Genomic DNA, 23220 nt, shown 5'->3' with positions numbered 1-23220 from the left:
GAAACGTCAACCGTGATGTGGTGGCCACCAGCGTTTGCCCAGTTAACGGCTGAGAAGATCTTGCAACCGACAAATGGCTCCCACGCTAGTTAGAGGGAGTCATTCGAAGATAACGCGGGTGCCCTTCGACTAACACACTGTAAGCTCCGCAAAAAGTATACACTTTTTTTATTACCATAATCGTCCATAAAAGAAGAAATTTGAAGAGTTATGTGAACATATCGGGATTATATGAGCGACCTTCTAAAAAAAGGTTTCAAGCTAGCCGTAAGTTGTATGCCGTATAAGAATTCATGAACGGTTATACGCCACGGAAATCGAGTAAGTCCCACTATACTCCACACTGGCCCACTAAAGATATGAACAAGGCAACAGTTGGCCCAACTATGGCTGCTAAGTGATGGCGGCGAGCCCAAGTCTAGCTGCTAGCCCAACGAAAGAATACTAAGGAATGGAAGAGGCAGCGGTGGAGCTAAGAAGACACCGAAAGCACGGAAAGCATGCGCCGATGACGACGTGTCCGTATCCATGAGAGGCAGGACCGCTTGTTGTCTGAGCGAGGATCTCTCTCTGAAGTTTGAAACCACATATCGTGTCGGTGACTTTCTGTCGTTCAACTCAAGACCTCTATGCACTGAGAATCAACGTAGAAACAAAATAGCATCACCTTGCTAAAGCCCAAAAACAGCCCAGAAGCAAACTTGGTCTTCAGAATAGCACATTTTTGCTATTTCAAGCCTTGCATTAGCTTCAAACCTACCCCCCGACCCCCTTGTTTTTTTTTCTCCCTTTTTTAGCACGAAAGCGTTCTTACATTTTTTTAAAAAAGAAGGCGTATATAAGGTTCCGAAGCATGATTGTACTTTTAGTTTGAATTCATTGAAGTGAGTTGAAAATAATTTTATATAGTCCAGCAGAACGTTTTTTTTTTAGCTTGGGATACGTCACTCTTACAAAACAAAAATACTGTGTCATACCAATAACGCTCATTCTTTTCGTAGATTCCAAACAAAGGACGAGCGGCAATAATGCAAGAAAATTATACGCAAGATAGATGGCGACTATTAGAGTACAATTTCATAGCCCTTTAGTCGTGCATTATTGTTATCCGTAGGCCACCAGCGCTGATGCGTTGAAAGTTCGGTTTCCTGCATTCTTCTTCAACAATCAAACATAATTTTAGAGCTTGTAAATATGCTATACATATATAGCGACTTTAAAACTTAGGAAACTAAGAATAAAAACAACTATTGACGTTTAAAATTCTAAAACCATGATATGATCATGAAAGAAGCCATAACGGAGGGCTGCGAAAATTTCGACCACGTAGGGTTCTTTAACGTGAACCTTCATTTATGTACACAGGCCTCAGGCATTTTTGCCTCCCTCGCAAATGCGGCCGCTACAACCGGGACTCGATTCCGTGACTTGACAGACAAATGATGCTCATCTTGATTTGATGCATGAAGAAATTCCTTTTTATTCTTCTGTAACCAAAGACGCGAGTTATTTTCTCGTAACTATTATTTCTCGTGTACCGGTGAACACCGCAGTTTCGCAAAGATTTTTTCCTGTCTGAGAGATAGTTTTCAATGAGAACGCCGGTATAACTTTAATCCCTTCTTGTAAATGTTTTATTTGTGTACGCACATAGTTTTCATTCGTCAATAAACTCACTACATTCCTTCCGTAGTACTTTAATGGCTCCGCTCCAGGCTTTAGAATAACGATATAGATAACTGACCATGCTTCATCTCTGTTAACTCAGAGTACTTGAACGACTGCTCATAAACCCCATCGAAAACGGCTCATGCATGACCCGACCTGCTTAACGTATCCGTCGTTTTCTTGATAGATGTGATGCGCTTAACATCTCTAATTGGGTGCATTGTGGTAAAAGCTGGAGGTCGTGCAGCAGCAAATATCAGTAGCGATGAACATACTCGATGACGCAATTACGCTGCAGTCTCGCACGAAAATGTGTTCTTCTTCCGCTGACTATAAACGGAAAAACCATTACTTCAGTTTCTTTTCTCGTGTACCATGTACGCCTGACCTGCTTGTTAAAGCACGCGATTTCGTAAAAGCGAAGTATATAGCGTAAAATATGCAAGCTTAGAGCAAAGCAAGTTTACGTATTATATCTCATCGCACATCACAAGAATTATAGTAACTTTTGCGTAGAGTTGATTTCGTGCTTTCATTTATAGACGTAACTACCTGCCTTTTAACTTCAATAGTTGAAGAGTTCTCTCTGTAAACTAGTGATAAACCAGTGGCATCTCCATGTACTAAATATACGCGACCTGTTCACGTTCGCACAGCTTTCGCATCACTGCATGAAACTAATGAGCAGACGGTGCGTAGTCCATAATCGGGCGAGAGCGGCCCCAAGAGCTGATGGTGACGTGCTTGGTAATGAATGATTCGATTCCGTCCCTAAGCTCCGCTAATTGCTGATCGAGACCACGCTTGTCCAGAGCCCGCTGAATGGGCCTCCTGCAGGAAACGATAAGCGATTACCGGTTCGCCCGTCCTGGTTCGGCGTTTAAGCTCCTAAACAAATCGCTTTTTGGGGCGCCAACCGGAAATTTGAACGTGTTAGCATTGGGGATTACTTGGCGCGATAATAGTTAATAAGCGTTATCTTCTGGACGCATCAGGTATAGTGTACACACGCTCTTGTAAGTACCCTTAGCAGAATCTCTCTGTGTCTCTTCCTCTCATCATTTTTTTTTTTTGTGGCAGTGAGTTGGTGACCTGGCTGAGTGAGAATGAAAATACACAGCAAATAAGTGGGGCGGAAATAATAATAATAATAATAATAATAATAATAATAATAATAATAATAATAATAATAATAGTTCTGATGTTTTTTTTCACTACGCCTAAGACATAAACGCGAAAGCCAAGAGCATTAAAGACTAAAGCATCGCATTTGATTTAGGTTAGCTTTGCGACACTCTCCTAGCGGCCTGCGGCGCTGCGCAAAAGATTTGCATGACGTCTGCTGCTGCTGATAATGAAGATGATGGCCTATATAAGTTTGTCTTAGAAGATTGTCTTATTCATCAAAAAAAAAAAACAAAGTCAGCATGCACCTTGATTGCCCACTTCATTTTTAAAATCGTGTTTTGTACAATTTTGGGTTGGCGGCGTTTTTTTTTTTTGTCCAAGGTAAGCTTCGAATGAGACTCACCGCGACCTATAGTACATTTTGCTGTTTTTAAATAACTTTCTAGTACCTTGTAGGTATTGGCCACACAGTTGCTTATATTATTTCTAATATTATGGAGCCTTATAGTTTTTCTCTTTCCTCGATAGTATTTAAAAAATATTGTGACGGTGAAGGGGCATATAGTTTTAGAACTGTGAGTGAAAATTGCCACTCGTTGTGACATATGACTTACGCATTCATAAGTAATCTGTACAGTGCTGGAGCATATTCGACAAGTGCACAACTGTATTTGCGGGTAGCGTGCTAGTGTATCAGAGATGCATGTCATGAATACTGTGTATAGAAGAGCATCGTGTGTAGCAATTACTTGATAACATGATAGTTCAGCGCACACTAGTGCCATTAAGAATGAAGCAATGAAATTGAGCAAAATTATAACAACCTCAATAAGTATTAGGCGAACCATGAAAATCGTTCTATGCTAATTTCCTGCAATTCGGGAGCGATACTACAAGTATTCACTATGGCACACCTGCTAAGAACCTTTTGGTCTATGCGTCAAAGCGAATGCTAGTGCACAGCGCAGTGAATAAATGATCAAAGCAGGGGTGCGGCACAGTTTAGGCTTGAAATATGCAACACGGTGTGAGCAGCTCGTCACAGTTAGAGCCTTTTTTACGAACGACTACATGCCTCGTGAAACCTCCCGTATTTTAGTGGATTGATGTGAACAAGAGCGCTCATGTATTACGAGTAATGTGCGTACACAGGCATTCAGGAATACGTTACGCAGTTAACCCCTGTAGAAGATCTTAGCGTCGAGTTATCAAGTTATTCGTGAAAATAGTTATAAACGCCCACCGAGTAGGTACATGCCGCTTCATGATATATATATATATATATATATATATATATATATACCTCGGCAAGGAGCAGCAAGGGCAACCTCGGCAAGGAGCAGCGCTTCGAGATAGGTAGTAGTGCTTTGAAGTTGTAAAAGACTATGTCTACTTAGGGCAGGTAATAACCGCAGAGCCGAACCACGAGATTGAAATAACTAGAAGAATAAGAATGGGGTAGAGCACATTCGGCAAGCACTCTCAGATTATGACAGGTAGATTGCCACTATCCCTCAAGAGGAAGGTATATAACAGCTCTATCTTGCCGGTACTTAGCTACGGAGCAGAAACCTGGAGACTTACAAAGAGGGTTCAGCTTAAATTGAGGACGACGCAGCGAGCAATGGAAAGAAAAATGGTAGGTGTAACCTTAAGAGACAAGAAGAGAGCAGAATGGATTAGGGAACAAACGGGGGTTAAGGATATCATAGCTGAAATCAAGAAGAAATGGACATGGGCAGGGCATGTAGCGCGTAGACAGGATAACCGCTGGTCGTTAAGGGTAACTGACTGGATTCCCAGAGAAGGGAAGCGGGTTAGGGGGAGACAGAAGATTAGGTGGGCAGATGAGATTAAGAAGTTTGCGGGTATAAATTGGCAGCAGCAAGCACAGGACCGGGTTAACTGGCGGAACATGGGAGAGGCCTTTGTCCTGCAGTGGACGTAGTCAGGCTGATGATGATGATGATGATATATATATATATATATAGACTATCGCTTCCACGAAAGTTTCGTGGTCTCTTTCTTGCATATATATATATATATATATATATAAATATATATATATATATATATATATATATATATATATATATATATATATATATATATATATATATATATATATATATATTTACAGAGAAAGCACTTTCTCCTGGATAGGTAGCATGTATTCACTCCAGCACGAATCACAACTCGAAGATGTCGCCGACAAAAAAAAAAAGATATTCTTTACATTTCGTACTTTTATGCAGAAAGAGAAGCGGTGATCTTCACCGAGACACAGAGAAGGCGTTGACCGCGAACAACAACTTGGAAACAGCAGCAACAAAATATATAAAAAATAAAGCAGGATTACTTGGGAACACGGTTACCGCACTGCAAGTGACGTGCGCGCATGTGCGACCGCGAGTGCGTGCTCATGTGACATCATTTTTTTTTTTGCCTCATGATAATTTTTGCTACTTCCCGCCACTCACTGTTCGCGTCCACTTTGGAGCAGCTTGACCAAACACGCCCCTTTCTTTGTGAAAAAAAAAAGAAAAAAAAAAGCTCGGCCACGCTGTTCAATCTCCCAAAGTGAAGCACCAAGGACGGCGCGTCATGTCGACAACGCCTAAACAAGAGTTTTTATTTTTGTTTTCCTTCCTCTCTACGGCCTCTAAACAAGTCTACCTCGTACAGGGAGTATATATAAAGCGGGCATGCGTGGAGCACGACGCTGTTCTATGTCGTAGCTGTGCAGCATGCAATAACGGTAGCCGAGAGGCGCCGTCGCGCGTTGCTTCACCTTCAGCCTCGTGGGCTCGTCACTCCGGGATTCTTTATGAAGCGACAGGAGACACGCGCTGGGACTCTCATACCGAGTAATTAATTTATAATTACGCGTGTTACCAGGGAGATACTGATTGAAGCGAGATGCTCTGGCCTGCGGCACGTTTTGCTTGCCGCGCCTGCAATTGCCACTTTCTGTGTATGCCCGCCATGGTAACCTGTACAACGATGTGCGCGACTTAGTAGTCAAGAATGGCTCTACTTGAAATTTTGTATTTATTTATTTATTTATTGGTACTGCGATCTTTTACAAGATCATAGCAGGGGTGGTACAAAACATAAACATAAACATCAGTGGAAACAGGCAAACAAACAATCAAAAAACAAATGTAATACAAACTTATGTGATTGATAGCTACAGTGACTCTTCGAGACAAGAGAATCAACAAAAAGCAAGGTACAAACGTAGATAACAATCATTTCTGCAGTGACTCTTCAAATGCAGACAATGTATTTAGGGTAACAACATCGTTATGTAGATTGTTCCAATCCACGATAGTCCTCGGAAAAAAAAAGAATATTTGAAACAATTTGTTCGTTGCATCAATGGAGAGATAGTAAGATTCTGTCTCTGTCTTGTTCCGTAACCCAATGAAAAGTGAACGATATGTGATGTGTCAACTGCATAGTGACCTTTTATTAACTGGAAAAGAAATTTTAAGCGCAATATTCGATTTTGGTCCGGAATGTTTGGAAATTTGCTTTTCAAGAGAAGTTTTGTAATCGAAGTAGGACAGTACGAGTTATAAATGAACCTAACAACCTTTTTTTGCACCCTTTCATGTTTTTGGATATCAGTCTGAGTGAACGGGGCCCGTATGACCACAGCATACTCCAGTATAGGACGAATAATGGCATTGTAAGCGAGGAGACGAATACTTGGTGTGGTTGATCTTAAAGAACGCCTTGGGAAAAAAAGTTTACGGAGAGATTTAGCTACTACAAAATCTATGTGCTTTGACCAGGATAGATTTTTTGTAATCCAGAGACGAAGGTACTTGCATTGAGTTACTTCTGACAGAATTTTATTGTTGGTGGAGTACTGGAACAAAAGAGAGTCTTTTTTAAGGGTAATTCTCATAAAAACTGTTTTAGCAAAATTAACAGGCATCTGCCATTTGTCACACCACGAAATTACTTTTAGAAAGTTCCGATTTAGTTTAATTTGATTGTCAACTGAGGTGATCTTTTCATATCAGACACAGTCGTCGGCGTACAACCTAATGTGAACAGAAAGGTCAGTGACGATATCATTTATATATAATAAAAAAATAGAGGCCCAAGGACGGATCCTTGAGGAACGCCTGAGTTTACAGGAGCTTGTTTAGAAGATGTATTTTTTACCGTAACAAATTGACGCCTGTTTGTTAGGTATGCTGTTATCCAGTCAAGGATCTTTTTGTTTTGTAGAATACAAGTTAATTTGTGAATTACTTTAGCATGCGAAACTTTATCGAAGGCTTTTTGAAAATCCATACATATGGCATCCGTCTGCTTCTCTTCGTCAATTGCTTGAACAAAGTCATGCGTAATTTTCACTAATTGAGTATTCGTTGAAAAGCCCCGCCTGAACCCATGTTGAACATTTGTTATACTTTATGAGAATTAAGGAAGGTAATTATATGTTTATGAATAATGTGTTCTAGAATTTTACATGATGTTGATATAAGGGAAATCGGTCGGTAATTCGGAATAGATGACTTGTTTCCCGCTTTGTGTAAAGGCTTAATTTTGGCGATCTTCCAGTCATCTGGCAGTTGGCCCTCATTCAACGAATGGGTATACAAAATAAACAAGTAGCGAGAACACCATTCTGCGTAGCGCTTCAAGAAGGCATTTGGAATGCCATCTGGCCCGGTTGATTTTTTAACATCCAGATTCAGCAGTAAGTTTAAAATGCCATTCTCGGAAATGACTAAGTCTGGAATTGGTGGGAGCGATATTGAAAAATCAGGAAGGATGCCGTTATCACAAGTAAAAACAGACTTGAAGTGGTTGTTGAAGGCGGAACAAACTATTTCTATAAATAAAGATATCATAACTGTTGTCGTAAAAGATCTCATTTATATTGCGCTGGTACTTTAGTTATTATTGCTAGTAATGTAATTTGAGCCTATAGCTCTACGTTGAGACGCACTTCTTTGAGCACCATTTCATCATTTTTTTTTCCTTTCCTCCAACCTTATTTTCATCATTTTTTCCCATTCCTATCTCCGCCTAATGAATCCCCATGGATTAATTAGGGTGAGTTGTTTTGAGTCGAACTTGGGCCGTCTGCATGTCTGTCCGCTGTCCAGCAGGTCACTTGACGAGATGGTACACGTAGGAGGGAAAAGCGTAGCATTAGGAGGTGGTGATGCTCTAGATGGTTATAATGATTAGTACTATACTAATGCTCTAACTTAGACTAAGCTGTCAGCCTGCACTCGCATACAGTTGCGTGCATGGCGCTTCAAGAAATTCAACGGCTGAACGTCTTTTTTTTTCTCCCCATCGATGCTAGCAACCAATTTATAACACGTTTGTTGTCATTTCACATTTGTTGTAATCTATATACTGAAGCGTGCATTATATTATTGTCGAAGTCTGCCCTGAGGCATAATAATTTTTTCAAATATACACATGTAAATTGGCTTCGTGTATAAAAGGAAGTAATGCGCAGTCATGAGGCTCACAAATCCCGAGGTCAAGAACAGGTGGACGACTAGGTCTAAATTTATGCTTGTTCGCCTTTCAATATGGTGCGTTATCACACTTTCCACAGTACTTGCTGCATTCATGTGTTAATAATGCTATCAGCCATAGGCAGCATAAATAAAGGTTTAAATGTGATAATACATGTATATATAACTTGATATATGCTAAAACAGTGGAATAGTGCCACTGACTCATCTTATTTCTCAGGTAATATATTAGCGTCCTCAGTCACGTTGAACAACTGTGACTGCGAGAGTTACTTCAGTGGTGAAACTTTATCCCAGCTTAGAATAGTTTCATGAGCTCACTCTCACGTAGCCCAATTGTTCTTCTGTAGGGTTTAGAAATATATATTCTTTCAGATGAAATATAAAATATGAATAAATGTATTGCTGAATGCGTTAATATTGCCACTTTCTTTAGGAGCACATCGTTTGTCTTGTTTTGGGTGATAACTTTGTCTGTTTTGACAGACCCTAAACGCTAGAGAAAAAGAAGTTGGGCCAGGTTATTACGATTAGTTGGCTGCAGTTGTTCTAATTTTAGGTTCGTGACGTAAAGAAAAAAAGAGGGTGCAGAAAAGAAAGAAAATATCATGGCCAGAGGACATCAAACTTCCTGGGGTGACTCATAATGCACAACATCACGTGTGTGCATATTCAGCGTCACGTACAACGTGACATGCAACAAAAAAAAAAAGAAATTGCCTGCTCCAGCAGCAAGAACTCCTCGAGGCTCATGAAAAACCACGCCTCAAACCTATGTCAAAGCTCAGCTTGTGGCAATGACAAATGACTGGCCGCTCAAGTCATTTGCGAAAAATGAGAAGATGACAAAAAAAAAAGAAGCTACGAAAGCTCCCGGCACGCACCTTGGGCGTCGAGTATCCAGAAAGCCAGCGTGCCTACGCCGACCTGGTTGACCGCGGCGCACGAGTAGTTTCCCTGCGTGGCAGTGGTCACGGGTTCGGTGACCAGCGTCGCTCCGGTCACGTTCAGCGGCACGCCCCCGTGTTCCCAACGAAACGCCACGCTGGGCGGCAATCCCGTGTCATTGACGTGGCAGCGCATCGTCACGCGCTGCCCTTTCAGCGGGGGCAGGGCCCCGTTCTCGGGAACCAAGATCGCAGGGCCCGGGGGATCTGACGTGTCGATGCGTGCAAGGAGGGCGAAACAAAATGCAGAAGAATGATCGCGTCGTAGAAAGCTACCTTCATCAGCACACACATCAGTCACACTCACAGAGAGAAGGTATTTATGCACGACAAGTGTACACGAGCGCACGTTGAGTGCTTTTGTATCTTTCCGGCAAAAGAAACATGCTCTGACCCGAGACCATGTGGCACGCTGCTGTGCGGTCCTTCGTTCAGGCGCTCTCAAAACACTTTATCAGCCCGCACTTCTTACTTCTACTCGAAGTCACTGAGTAGGACGAATGTCTTTCGAGGCACGCCTCGTATTAGGAATACGCAATCTGCACAACATGGCATGGCATGCTTTATTTGATGGATGCCGAAAACGTCAGCTCGTGGTTAGTGACAAATTATTCCTGGAACGAAATACACACGTACCGTTTGATGCACGAACCAATGAGTTTGCACAAAGGAGTGCAACAAACGCCCAGATATGCGAAGGTGTTAAAACAAATGCAAGTATTGAACAAAGTTTAGATTGAGAAACATATGGACTTATAGCAAGCATCTAAATGTACTATCAACAGCAAGCGTTAGCGGAACGTTGGATCCACAACAAGTAAAGATTTATGCTATATCAGTGCTTAACGCTTGTAATTCAGTAGGGGACTGTATAGGTCAGCATGCCAAGTGCAGTATGGAACATTTATTTTTAATTTACATTCCCATACTAGTGGGAATTCAGCTTTATTGAACATTTCGCGTCCCGCAAACTTTATCTGTTGATAAAACATTGAACGTAAGCACTTGTCTGACATGTATACTTCGCCCGTGCAAATGTTCCAAGCACTGCTCTTGTGGTGACTATTCTTTTAATTAGTTATATTATATCTTGGTACTTGACATTGTGTTTCGAGTAAATAAAAGGAAACGTGGTCGATACATTAGTCATAGAAATCATTGTAACTCGAACGTTAAACGTTTCCTTATAGAAGTAGTTGAGCGTTTCCTCTATACGTTGATATAAAAAAGCTTTCACAATGCTTATCGGGACTTAGCAGCTATAGCGCCGTTTACCCCCTTTGACGCTTCATGGTACGTATTTATCACGATGGCTAACATCCAAGGTCAATAATTAAACGCACCTCTGTGGTATAAACGAACATTTGTGGTAGCTGTGTAAACACATAAAGAACGGTGAGAGTGTAATCACAGAAAGCCGTGTTACAGCCAGAAGGACGTCGCTGATTAGACGCAGATCTTGGGCTGAGGTCAGTATCCCAAGGAATGTTGAAGAGTGATTTAAGACCACGGCCAGACTATAAAAAAACATAGTGCGCGTAGTGTCCCCTCTCGCGCCGGACCACGATTTTTCTAGTGAGTAAGCGGGTAAGGTGGTTTTACAACCAGGCAAGGCAGGCAGGCGTCACGAGCTATTTTAGGCATGATTGGATGCTATGAGAGGGACCGAGGCTTGGACTCAAGGTGTGTTACGCCACCTCGAAGTGTGTTTAGGCGTTGACAAGCTTCCACGGAACGGGGAGGACGCATAGCAACGACGTGTTATAGGCGCGTGTTGTGGCGCGTGTCACTGGACGTCTGAGAAGGGTAAGAACGAAAACCTGACCGGAATCCTTCAGTTGTACTACAATAATTGGATATTCCTTCTCCCGTTAAGAACAGGCATCTTTTAAAAGCAATAGAGTGCCCATTAACGCCAAACATAAATGGCGATATCGAGTGTGCCTTAAATCTAACGCAAATGCATGGTTACGTTCTGACTGTAGAAAACAAGATGGAACTTCCATGTCGAAATCAAACTGTACCTCAATAAAACCCCTTTTGCGTCACTTGGACATGCGAAAAACACATAAACGCTGCCAGTAGTAAGACAAAGAAAACAATGTCACTGTTTGCCTAACGGTAAAATTGAATCAAGAACGCGGGAGTAACATCTATTGGCGAAAAGACCAGAGGCAGTGAATCGGTGGGGAGATAAGGCCCGTGAATCGCTGAGCTCCGAGCGCCACCGGAGGGTCACTTAGACCACGCGCGTCAGTTCTGTGCCCGAGTGGCGTGGCGACAGCAGGTGACAGCCAACGACGACCAAGGGAAAACGGCGAGTGAACAAACTTTGTTGAGGAATGTCCGAAATTCGCCGGTCGACGCACGCAAACGAGTGCTCAATTGTCGGTCCAGCGGGGATGCAACTTCCTTTCCTCTTCCTCCCTGTAGGGGCCTCCGCTGCCGATGCAGGAGGGGAAATAAAACAGAGAGGAAGCGCTGGAGACCGAAAGAACGCAGGCGTCGACCAAGCGCGCGAGCTCGCCAGTGAAGCGGTTCAGCCTCGGCTTCGGCGGCTGTGACGGCTGCCGCAGTCGATAAAGCACACATCGATGTCTCCGCTGGCGGACACGCGTGTTCGCGCTTCGTCGAGCTCCGATCGATGTCCAACCTCCCTCTCCCAACCACCCTCTCCCCTTTACAAGCTCGCTTCCTCCACCCCTTTTTTCATAGCTGCCCCCTTCCCGGCAGCCGGCCTCTAAAAACCGCCCCGATGTTCAACGCTCCGAAATTCCTTTCTTTCCCGGATCTTCCTGCACTCTTCCGCCCTGTTGCCTATTACTCCGTTGGCCGCTTACATTTTCATACACATTGTCACACAGCCATTGCGAGCCTTGCTTCCTGCTGTGTGTGCGTTTATCTTACCTTTGCTCTTGGCTCACTGGTTCTGCGCTAAAAGTAGTAGCTCTCCGGAGCGTAAAGCGTGTGAGTTAAATTTTCTCGCTCGAGTTTCTCCTGGTTTTGCCCGGGCCTCCCATACTTTGCTTCTTTTCCTCAGCTGACTTAAACTCACAAATTCTAAGCGCTGAAGCTGACGTAGCACCCGCTTACGGGCATGCATCTGTGTGCAGAGGTTTTCGTTTCCCTCACAGGGCAAGCGATTGGCTTGAGCAAATGGAGCAAAGGGTTGGTGCTCCCTCAGTGTTAATGTCTAGACGTGTCTAGACGGGAGCTTTACACGAGCCTTTCAATAATAGTTGCCTTTTATGGCATAAACTTCGCATTTTCTGCTGAAGATCAGCACCGTAGTTAAACAAATGAATACAATAAAATTGAATGCATCCGCACTTTCACTTTTCTGATTATGCTTTATATGCGCAGCACGCAATCCGAAACAGTGGATGTGCACGAAAGGTTCTCTGAATGTCTGTGTCAGCGATGTTCGTATATTCTTTGACGTCTAGGTTCCTTTGAAGAGCGACGCTTCAGCTCTTCAATCACATGAATGTAATGAATTACAGAACCATAGAGAAGTGGTGTAAGAACACACTGGCGTCGGTGCAAACGCCTGACGAGTAGTTGTTGAAAGTTTACGTGTACGCTTCCATGCCTTAGTAGTGTAAATGTAAATTTCCCAGATTTTGCCGTGCGTAGCTGGTGGGAACCTGGGGGGGTGGGGGGGGGGGGGTGGGGTGGCTATGCGGTAGCTGTTACGACGCCTAGCTTGTGTGCACGTAATGTAATGTGCTGAAAAATATAGAGGAACTGAATAGTTTCTAAGAAGCTACGGATTTCATTCTTAATATCCTTATGAATATTTCACTTCTGAAACATCAGTAACGGTTCGTATAACAGGACCTGAACAGAGCAAGGTGCGCATACTAGTCCGAACCACACCTAAACAATTACGAACAGTGTCCGAGTAAGTTCTTCTGAGGCTTGGATTGTTATAGCTGTGGCAGGTGTCGTACACATGAGTTCCAATTTCATTTTGTATTTCCTCGTTAATCGAGCACATACTCTCTCGGCAATATTAACTTCAATCGCCAATGGTCTGATAACGCTTCCTATATAATAATACATTTATGATTTTTATAATAGCAGACGACGTTATGCTACACAGACATTTTTTTCCCTGCGTAACCAGCTTCTTTAAAGCAGCTTAAAATGTTAAGCCTCAATGGCACCTAAAGATAATTGTCTCACCCTTATGTTATTCTGAATGTCTCAGGAGACCAGACTAAAGAGATAAGCATGTAGCCGTTTCAAAGGCTACAAAACTGCGTGTAATGTGATTGCGAAGTCGCACTTGACGCGCCAAAGCTACAAGGACAAAATGCATGCCTATGCCATTCTCAGTTTTGCGCCTCAAGAGCAAGCTGCTGTTACGCAACGACCCGAAGCGAACTATACAGAACGAAACAAGCTGCTAATGCGAAAGACCTATCAGGCTTAAGCGTGAGGGAAGATCCAAAGCGTAGAGATAGAGGGAGGTTAGCAAGGCATCAAATCATTGCTTGGTGTTGCAAGCATTCTTTAAGAGCGAGGACTCGGCGTTTAAATACGTCTACGTTACTTTTACTAATACACACGGAGGGCTTACGACAGGCGCCGCACCAGCGATCATTTAACAATAACCAAAAGGCTATATTCTCTTTGAATTTGACGCGCCTTTCATTACACAAAACTCCGAGCAGGGCTTGCAAAAGCGGCTTGTCGACGAAAGAGAAATCGCAGCCAATTAGTGAAGTGCTCCCCAGTTTTCAAGATGTTGCATCACCATGGCCGCGTCACTGTCCGTATACCGTAAAGCTTATCCCGGTAAGTGTCCAGTGAAGCGGCCCGCGCATACAACAGCGCCCCTGGTTTTCTTGACAGTTATGCTCATTAACCTTACCCTAATTTCAGAGCTCGCTTGCCTTTCGAAAAAATGTTACCCAACCTCGTGTATATAGCGCTACTGCAGCCACGTCGACATAATGCTCTCTCCGACACTCTTTCGAAATCCTGTTTCTGGCGATCACTTTTTGTTCCGTTCAAAGTTGCATCGTAGACAGACAAGCACGTATCGGATTGGCTCGACAAGGGAGTTGTCTTTTTTGCGTGAACACGTTACGGTCAATAAAACAAGACTCGGCTGGGCGAGTCCAGGGGTATTCAGGGGCGTCCCGCATAAATGTCACAAACCGCTACTTGCCCAGCGTATTTTACAGCCGCGCACAAACATCGCCGACGAAAAGCACAAAACAAAAACGGGTTGCTCGTCGAGGCGCAAACTCTGGACAGAAGCTGACACTGCGACCGCCGCACGGGTGAGCGCAATAACGTGTAGCTTATCGCAAACGGCACCCGTGGCGCGACTTTCGCGGGCTCAATGTGCGGGAACAAGTAGCGGCTTTGGACCGCCTGGGAATCGGACACGAAATAAAAGCCCGGCCACCGGTGACCGTGGACCTTGTGTAGCCTGACCGGAGAATCAAAGAAGGCACTTATATGACACCATCTCGCTCTCTCCCACTGTTAACTCAGTGCGCCATGCAGAACACCGCCATTGGCTAACACCCAACGCGGTGAAGTTTCTGCCTGGTTAGCTCCCCCCCCCCCCCCCCCCGAAAAAAAAAATCCAGTCATAACACGAGAAAAGAAAAAAACAGATCAACTGGGCTCTTGCCCTCCAAAAAGAGAAGACAAAGAATGGTGGACAGTGCCGTCTGCCGCCGAGTGGGGCTGATTTCGTGGAATGGAAACTACAGATACAAAAACGGTTTCGCGAGCGCTAAAATGACGAGTGATGTCGACATCACTATTCGCCTGACGGGCAATGGTCAGTATTGCGGGTTTCTCTGCTTGATGCCCCCGGGTGGTGAAGCACGTCCAGCGTCCAGTCAGTTCAGTTGCCTAACGCGAGCTGTAATCAATAGTTTGGCGCTTTTCTTATATACATAGTCTTCGCGTCTATCTAATGTTTTTTTTTCTCTATATATGTATATTGCTGGTCTTTTTCGGTTCTATACATATTGCACATCTTCCTTGGAAGATATGTGCGTTTCTGAATTCCTCGGGCGATGTTGTTCCAACATATTCAGACTTATTGAATTTTTTTTCAGGCATCCTATAGGTATCCAAACAGAAGGAAATGACAGAAGAAAAAGCAAGAGGAAAAAATAATAAAGAAATAAATTAATGCAGGCAGTTTGGTCGGGCCCTCAGTCCAGGACGCCATTTGCACGAGCGGCTTGCTGTGCTTGACCAGGAAAAGGAAAACGAACTAGCATTACTTCACTGTTTGGTCTGCTTGACTGTGTTTGTACATTTCGTAACGGTATACCGAGTCGCTTGGAAGCTCTGTTGCAAAACGTGCTACCAGCGTGTACAAACTGCTTTGCTGCGTGTTCTTATGCAGTGGTCGTATTGATTTCATAGGATCAATACAGCCATTGATGTAAAGAGTACTACGACTATAAATACAATATTCATATTGCTGCTACGGTAAATGGGAAATTTCATATTAACAAGCTGCCATGAGAACGCTATTCAAGGCCATGTCCATTGTGAGGGCGCGTTTATTTCTGGACCCGATAATAATGGCCGCCTTACGAAATTGCTTTCTATATTTCGCAAGGGTTCTCTCTTTTCAATGTGATACATATATATCTCAAGATATTGACTGAGCTGTTTCTATGTAGTCGTGGACGAACAGCTGCTTTAACACAAACAGCGTTTTTTTTCACCCCAAGTTTTTCACTGTACTTAAGTAATTGTTGATGCTAGTAAGCGCACTTCACCTAGACGCCAAAGTGACTGCATGAAAGAATACAAAGTGATTAAAGAAAATTTACGAAACCTCCAATTGACAGCGTAATAGTGCAAGATAACCATCGGGTACAACACTACCTGCAGCATGATCGACACAATGGTTATCTTGTGAAATGGTTCATGGATGTCGTACGTCCGACCAACGCACTGCATACAAGCCTGCTTGCGTTTACATATGACGACCTCTAACGCGGTGATAGTCAGCGTGCGTTCGAACTATCCGAGAGGGCATGTGATTTGCGCATCATCACCCGCGATCAGCAGCCCCCGGCATGCATATCCGTATTGGCCATACGGTATACTGGCAGATACATACATACATACATACATACATACATACATACATACATACATACATACATACATACATACATACATACATACATACATACATACATACATACACAGACACATGCATACGAACAAACATACATACGTACATGCATACGTACATACATACGTACATGCATACGTACATGCATACGTACATACATACGTACATGCATACGTACGTGCATACGTACATACATACATACATACATACGTACGTACATACATACATACATACATGCATACATGCATACATACATGCATACATACATGCATACATACATGCATACATACATGCATACATACATGCATACATACATACATACATACATACATACATACATACATACATACATACATACATACATACATACATACATACATACGCACACACGCCTTCATGTTATAGCACTCACACATGACGACGAGAGACTTGTGAGGAGACATGGGGCTCCATCCGGCATCATTCTTTGCCTCGCAGCTGTAGTTGCCTGTGGCAGATCGCCGCAGTTCCTCGAGCAGCAGGTCAGGCTCTTTGGTCTCGTTGACTAGCTTGCCGTTGCGGTACCAGCGTACCCGACGCAGCTGCTGCGGGTTACCGGACTCGGCCTCACAGCGAAGCAGCACGGGGCCCTCGCCAAGCGCCACCACTGACGGATTCACCCAGACACTCACCAACGGGGTATCTGCAGGGTCAATTTAGAGTGACGGAAAATGTCTCGCAGCTGGACGAAGTCACAAAAAATAAACAAAAATATTTTTCAAATGCTTCGTAGGTCATCGAGCTACAGATGACTTCACGGGCCAAATATCGATTACAGGCATTGTGTTGGTGTGCATTGTCACAAAGAGATGATCCCTTCTTCAACAGCTCTCAATGGAGACGTCCTTGATAGAGCCATTGCTGTTATGAAAATACACTTGAACACGCCTTAGCCATCTTTTAGAACTGCGTTCGTCGAAATATCTTCCTGCTAACATTCAAAGTTGTTAAGCATAATGATTATATTTGTATGATTTTATTCCTCGTTCTTCATTATAATTGTAGGGTCGTTCTGGTTTTCTAGTGACAGCCCTCGCCCATAAAATAGCCAAATATATGTTCAGGAAGTTCTCGACTTGCCCCGAAATATATTAAAAGGTGTGTTGAATGCCGACCTCATTTTATTGGCCCCTTCTTCAAAAACATATTTCTGCCTTGTTGCAGTTCATGAGAGTTCTAAATAAATGTCCTTTCGGCGCCACAGGCAACAGGAAAAAAGAAAGTGTTTAAAGTGGTCAGACAGCATGTCAAGATTGCAGCGAAGAGTTTTCTCTCTTTATTCAATCAGCCATTCAGCGAGGCATCGAGAAACACGAATGAGTACGTTTCTATTGTCCGTTTTATCAGAAGAAAAGCAGCTCAGCGTTCTTTTCACACTTAGTTACTGCCTTGAAACAAGTGGGATAGGCAGCGTTCACGATAGCGCGCAGCTTTCTTTTCGCGCATGAAAATGCTGTAGTACTTTTTCGGTGCTGCGCTATCATTATTACTCATTAAACTCGCTAATTATACTTACAGAAAACGTCCAGGTATACGGAGTTTGAGGCGTTTCCTCGTCCGAACGCGTTCTTCACGTGGCAACTGTATACACCGGCGTCCTTGCGAGTCGCATTCCGTATTAGCAGCACTGTCTTGGGCAGCAGCCGGTGTCCCCTGGTTCTGGGCGGGAGCGGCTCTCCGTTCTTGTACCACGCCACCTCGGTCGCGTTGGGAGGGTTCGCGTCGTAGTGGCAAGTAAGGTTGCACGCGTGCCACTCACTCACGTTCACGCCCTCTGCCGGCAACACGCGCACAGCAGGTGGGTCTGCGTCGACAAAAAAAAAAAAATCGCGCCATATCCAGGGAATAAATGATAATTGTGTGAAGCTCGAGAGGGGGACATCATCGGTAAACCGCAACTCTCCCGTGCAAAGTTAGCCCATTGCATCCTTACAAAGACGTAAGACTGCTCGTGTGTTATACAAATAGACTTTTATTTTTGTTCTTGTTTCTTTGTTGTTTCGTTTTTTTATCTGTTCTTTTCATTTCTTTGTTGTGAGGTTGGCTGAATTGCGAGGTCCATTCATTATTATGGCATTATAGTGGGTGAAATAAAGCGAGAGAGGTTCTTGTACTGGCTGCAGTAGGAAGTTTGCAAACACTGTCAATGCAGGTCCCTCGTACCGTGGTAGGTTGCATATGGATACATCTGAATTCGTATTTGGAAAGCATGTGCTGCACGATGCAGTCATTGGCAATGACGTCCGACCGTCTGTTCATTCTACCATCTGTACGTCCATCCATCCACATGTCTCTCAGTCTGACTGTCTATCTGTCACTTACAATAGCGCCACCTGCTCAGTGACTCATTCAACTAGGTGGTTATGATCCGGTCATAAAATATATGCATGAACAGGCCCACGACTTTGTGAGCTTCACCTTTAAACGCGATTTTTTCCAAAATAGCGCATAGACATTGTGCATAACTACCGAGGTCACTCTCCCAGGATACAAGAAGTCATTACTATTATAATAATGTCTCAGAAGTTGCGAGAACTACTGAAATGAGAACCCCATGCCAGCAATAGCCGGAGCGAGCATGCTGATTGATTGATATGTGAGGTTTAGCGTCCCAAGACCTCCCTATGATAATGACAGACGTTGTAGTGGAGGACTCGGAAATTTCGACAACCAGGGGTTTTTTAGCGAGCATGCTGGTCGCACTACCTTAAGTTTTCGGCAATTCCTCAAAGTATTCTACCAAAAAGAAAGAAAAAAAGGCAAGTGAGCGAAAGTTTTTTTTTTATTCTGTTATGTTTCAGCGCTCAACTGAAAGCACATTGCAAGTACCTCAACTAGCAGAAGAGATACGCGTGCCACATCCCACCAGGCGCTTCTAATTATTCTCTCGCTAAAAAGACCGCCGACCCACTACCAAGCAGCAAAGAGAAACAAAGCTAAGCGCATGAAGCGAAGTAATAACTAATGTTAGTACTACCAACGTGAGTTCGATATCCGCTGCAGCTCTGAAGGGCTATTCCTGTTATAGCCAGTTACTATGTGTCAAACTGAGTAGATCACGCATGGTATATAGAATCGTGGACACTTAAGCATGTTCACACAACTTGTTTCTCGATTTTCTCCACAGCTCAACAACATCCGGTAGTATAGTTTCTAATTACGCTTTCGTGCGCCTAGCCACTCTTATGTTTCCAAGGGGCTCTTACTTGACCCGTATTACGTGTGCAGAAGCAAAGCTGTCGCAAGAGGTTTAACGCTTTGTTCAGTCACTCTTTCTTTTCGTGCTCGAGTTCCGCTGTCAAGCGCACAAGCCGTCTAATTAGCATTCTCTCTTCTTTTGTCTTTTGTTATGCAGTCGCTCTTCCAGTAAGCACTTTAATAAAATAAAAGTCCGTAATTTTATGATTACATATTGCACTCTAGAAATGATACACGAATATTGTGCTTGAGGGAGGTTCTTAGCCAGGAGACTGAGTAAGACTTTCGAAAAAAAAACACCCTTATGTTGCTCTAGTATTAGGAGGATTAGAAGCTGAGGATTATCTCAATTTTTCTTATTGGAGCTTCTACCTTTATACATTGCTTTATTTACAAATGAGTGCTTCCATTACGCGTCAGTAGACCAGTCCGGATGTGATTAGGGACGATGAAAATTTGTTGTTATTGTTGTAATTAAGTATATTACATTTTTATCAGCATTCGGTATTTCCAAGAGTTTCACTCTCACACGGTACTTCCGCTACCAACACGGCAGTCGTAGTCTGATTCCTTATTGTAATATTTTTAAGTGAAAAAAGTTAATGACAAGTTTCTTGACCATCGTATAACAGCGGACTTTAATCGAAGAAAATGCCGAGAATTCATAACGGTAGCTTGATTAATGCGAAAATGGCCTTCCATATAGGTCGCCGAATTGCGCCACAGCCTGTAGAAAGTGCGATTAAAAGAAATTTGTCATGCATAATATGGGTCAGTGTTAGAAGTTTCACAAAAGCCCTTCTACCACTGTACCCCAGATGTCAGACTGACTAACTGTCAAGATGAGATTACATATGTGACTCGTTACTGCAGATGAAGGCGAGAGTTCTATTGCACCTATTGAAGCCTACCGGACATAGTGTACACTTGTAGCAGCTTCTTCAAATCTTCATTCACCAATCTTTCATCATTTTGTGCCCTGTTTTCATTTCCTCAATTAATACCTATGTGCATTCTTCCACCAACCTAAACCTCTTGTCTTTATCCTTGGTCTTTCTCATGACAGAGTGACTAACCCTTGTACAATAAAAAAAAAAAAAACGTGTTGCGAAGGAAGTGAGGTGTTAGCCGCTGGCTACGTTGGATCAGATATACGTAGAGATTTTTTGTTTATTTTGGAAGCACCTTGCGCTTAGGATATCTTTTTTTTTAAAACTTACTGCTGCAGAAAGTATGTCTAACAATATTTCAAGTATAGCCGGAACATTTGAGTGATCTTACAATAGACAAAATAGTATTTGCTACAATAGCGAAGCCTGGATGGCAGCCGAATCACTTTGTGTCTTTGTTGCGACATTGGCGACATCAAGTTAGACGCGAAAAAAAAAAGCAATAGTGCGTAGTTTAAAACAAAGCTGCTTATCATCCCCGAGTTCCGAAGAAGTTTTTTTCTTCGAAAGCCTGCAGTAATCGGGAAAAGAGTCGACGAATGACTAAGCAGTTTTATCCTAGATACGAGCCTTACAAGAGCTCTCTCAGACGCCTCACATGTAGATGTATGACAGCCTCAGCCTTGACGATTGCTGACTCATTACGCCAGGCCAACACTACCTGCTGCATCACCATGACCAGCATTTCTCCCAGCATCATAAACAGAAGAGCGTGGTGATCAACTCACATAGAACTTCTAGTCGAACGGCCTGCAGAAGTGGTGCTTCCGTTCTGTTTTTGAGCACTTGATTGGTTCCTTTGCAGAAGAACTCTGCTTGGTGGTCGTAAAGGCTGGCCACAAACACCAGTGTGCTTGCGGTGCGGTACGTTCCGTCACTCATGAGGTCCTCTGCAGCCGGTGGCTGTGGACGCACCAGTTCAGACCGGTTGTACCACGTTATGTTTGCTGCCGGCCTGGCACCCTCTACGATGCACGTGAGCGACACCATCTCGCCAGCCACGACCGGGTGATTGGGACCACGTAGCCGTAGGGCAAGGGGCCGTACTGCATTCAGCCGAATAAGAAGGGCATTGTTTAGAACAAACGCTTCTTTTCTTGGTGCAGATGAAACACCATTTAAGTGTTCAGTGTGCGCATTGACCAAAATAATAAACCAATAGAAAGTGTAATCCAGGAAATACTGGTCCCTCTGAATGCACAATTGTTTTTGTTATTTAATGTTTGACCACTTTGTTGGGCGTTTCGTGAATAAATGGCAGAATAAAAGAACGAGCCACTAAAGAAATAGCTGGTATTAAAGGTTCAACTAGTGCGCCTGCAATTAAGCCTGCAACTGGCATCACGAAAAGTGAATATAGTAAATAAGGATACATAGGTAGTAACACCAGTCTGCTATGTTCATAAAAGGAAAGATTGAATAAATATGCCCGACTGTCGTTTACAACAGAGAGAGTATGTAACGCTTCTCTGGTTTTCATAACTTCTAGAAGTTTGATCTAGCACACGAGACGAACGCCGCGATACCGCAATTCTCTTCATGAGCTTTACAAGTACATTACAAAGGGAAACAACACAATACTACAATTCAATACTACATTCCAAATTGAAAGAATACAAGTTTGTTACAGTGGGACCAATAAATGCTGCTCAAACAGGCATCGCGCGTCCACATCTAATTCTTTCACGTGAGCTTGTAAAATACGCGCTGCCTACCGTGCACGTCTAGCTGGACCCATTTGACGACTGGAGCGGGCGTGGCCTTGGTGATCACGACGCACTCTAACCGGGCGCCCAGGTCCCAGCGTGAAAGCACGAAACGTGCCGTTGACGTGACATCATGAATTCCGCGCAAATGGGGCGTTACGGACGTCTTTACGGGCAGCTGGGCGGATGCGTTGCGCCACAGCACCTGCGGCGCTGGTCGCCCTCCTGACGAGAAACAGTCGAGCACCACAGTGGTACCCTCCAAGTAGGGTCCTAACAAAGAGCCATTGGTCAGCCGGCGGCCGTCCATCTTGATCACTGGCTCTTTAGGCGTGACTGCGTAGTGAGGAAGATAACGCGTGGATAAACAAGTTATAAGACAGTACAGTTATATCCACAAAGCAGGAAATGAAGACGTGTTAAGATGAAGGCAGGAATGTCGACCAGGTTGAGCCCTCCTTCCTGCCTTGTACCAGGATGTAGAAGAGGCAGCAAAAAAGGCAGAAAGTTGGTAAATGAGCTGATGTTAGGCATCAGGTTGATGCGAGTGATAAAGGAAAGGCAGGGAAGTTAGCAAGACTGAGCTCCGTTGAGCACCCAGTACTAGGAGAAGAGAGAAAACGTACCGAAATATGAGGGGAAGGAGGTAGATAAGCTCGTGTTTAGCTTCGAGTTCTGCACAATACACAGACACGCGAAATGTTGTTTTAACGTCTATATTTCTGCCTTCATTAAGGTAAAACCTAGCCACATAAAACTGGTTTTATTTAGAAGTGACAAGGGCGACTAAAATTCTTTTCGTATTTCAGAACTTTTTGAAACCAGTATCATATATCAGCAAACAGCAATGCTTTAAAACTTTGTCCACTGCCTGAATCTCATGTAAACTGTTCTTTCTTATATTTTTCGCACAGCACTACACAGTTGAAGTAT

At 43.5% G+C, this 23220-nt stretch overlaps 1 protein-coding gene across 2 annotated transcripts in view; it reads right to left on the bottom strand.

Moving 5' to 3' along the window:
• Window positions 1-23220, bottom strand: part of LOC119172705 (hemicentin-1) — a 195416-nt gene that overhangs the window by 38704 nt on the left and 133492 nt on the right. For both annotated transcript variants that reach the window (XM_075892894.1, XM_075892895.1), the window contains exons 3-7: window positions 22297-22623; window positions 21310-21627; window positions 17950-18237; window positions 16807-17076; window positions 9200-9469 (exon numbers count right to left, since the gene is read on the bottom strand). In XM_075892894.1, the coding sequence (XP_075749009.1) occupies window positions 9200-9469; window positions 16807-17076; window positions 17950-18237; window positions 21310-21627; window positions 22297-22623 (1473 nt within the window). The remainder of the gene's footprint in view (window positions 1-9199; window positions 9470-16806; window positions 17077-17949; window positions 18238-21309; window positions 21628-22296; window positions 22624-23220) is intronic.

The sequence above is a fragment of the Rhipicephalus microplus genome, chromosome 4 (assembly GCF_043290135.1).
Source record: "Rhipicephalus microplus isolate Deutch F79 chromosome 4, USDA_Rmic, whole genome shotgun sequence".
Lineage (NCBI taxonomy): Eukaryota > Metazoa > Arthropoda > Arachnida > Ixodida > Ixodidae > Rhipicephalus > Rhipicephalus microplus.
This window is presented reverse-complemented; position numbering and strand designations above follow the sequence as displayed.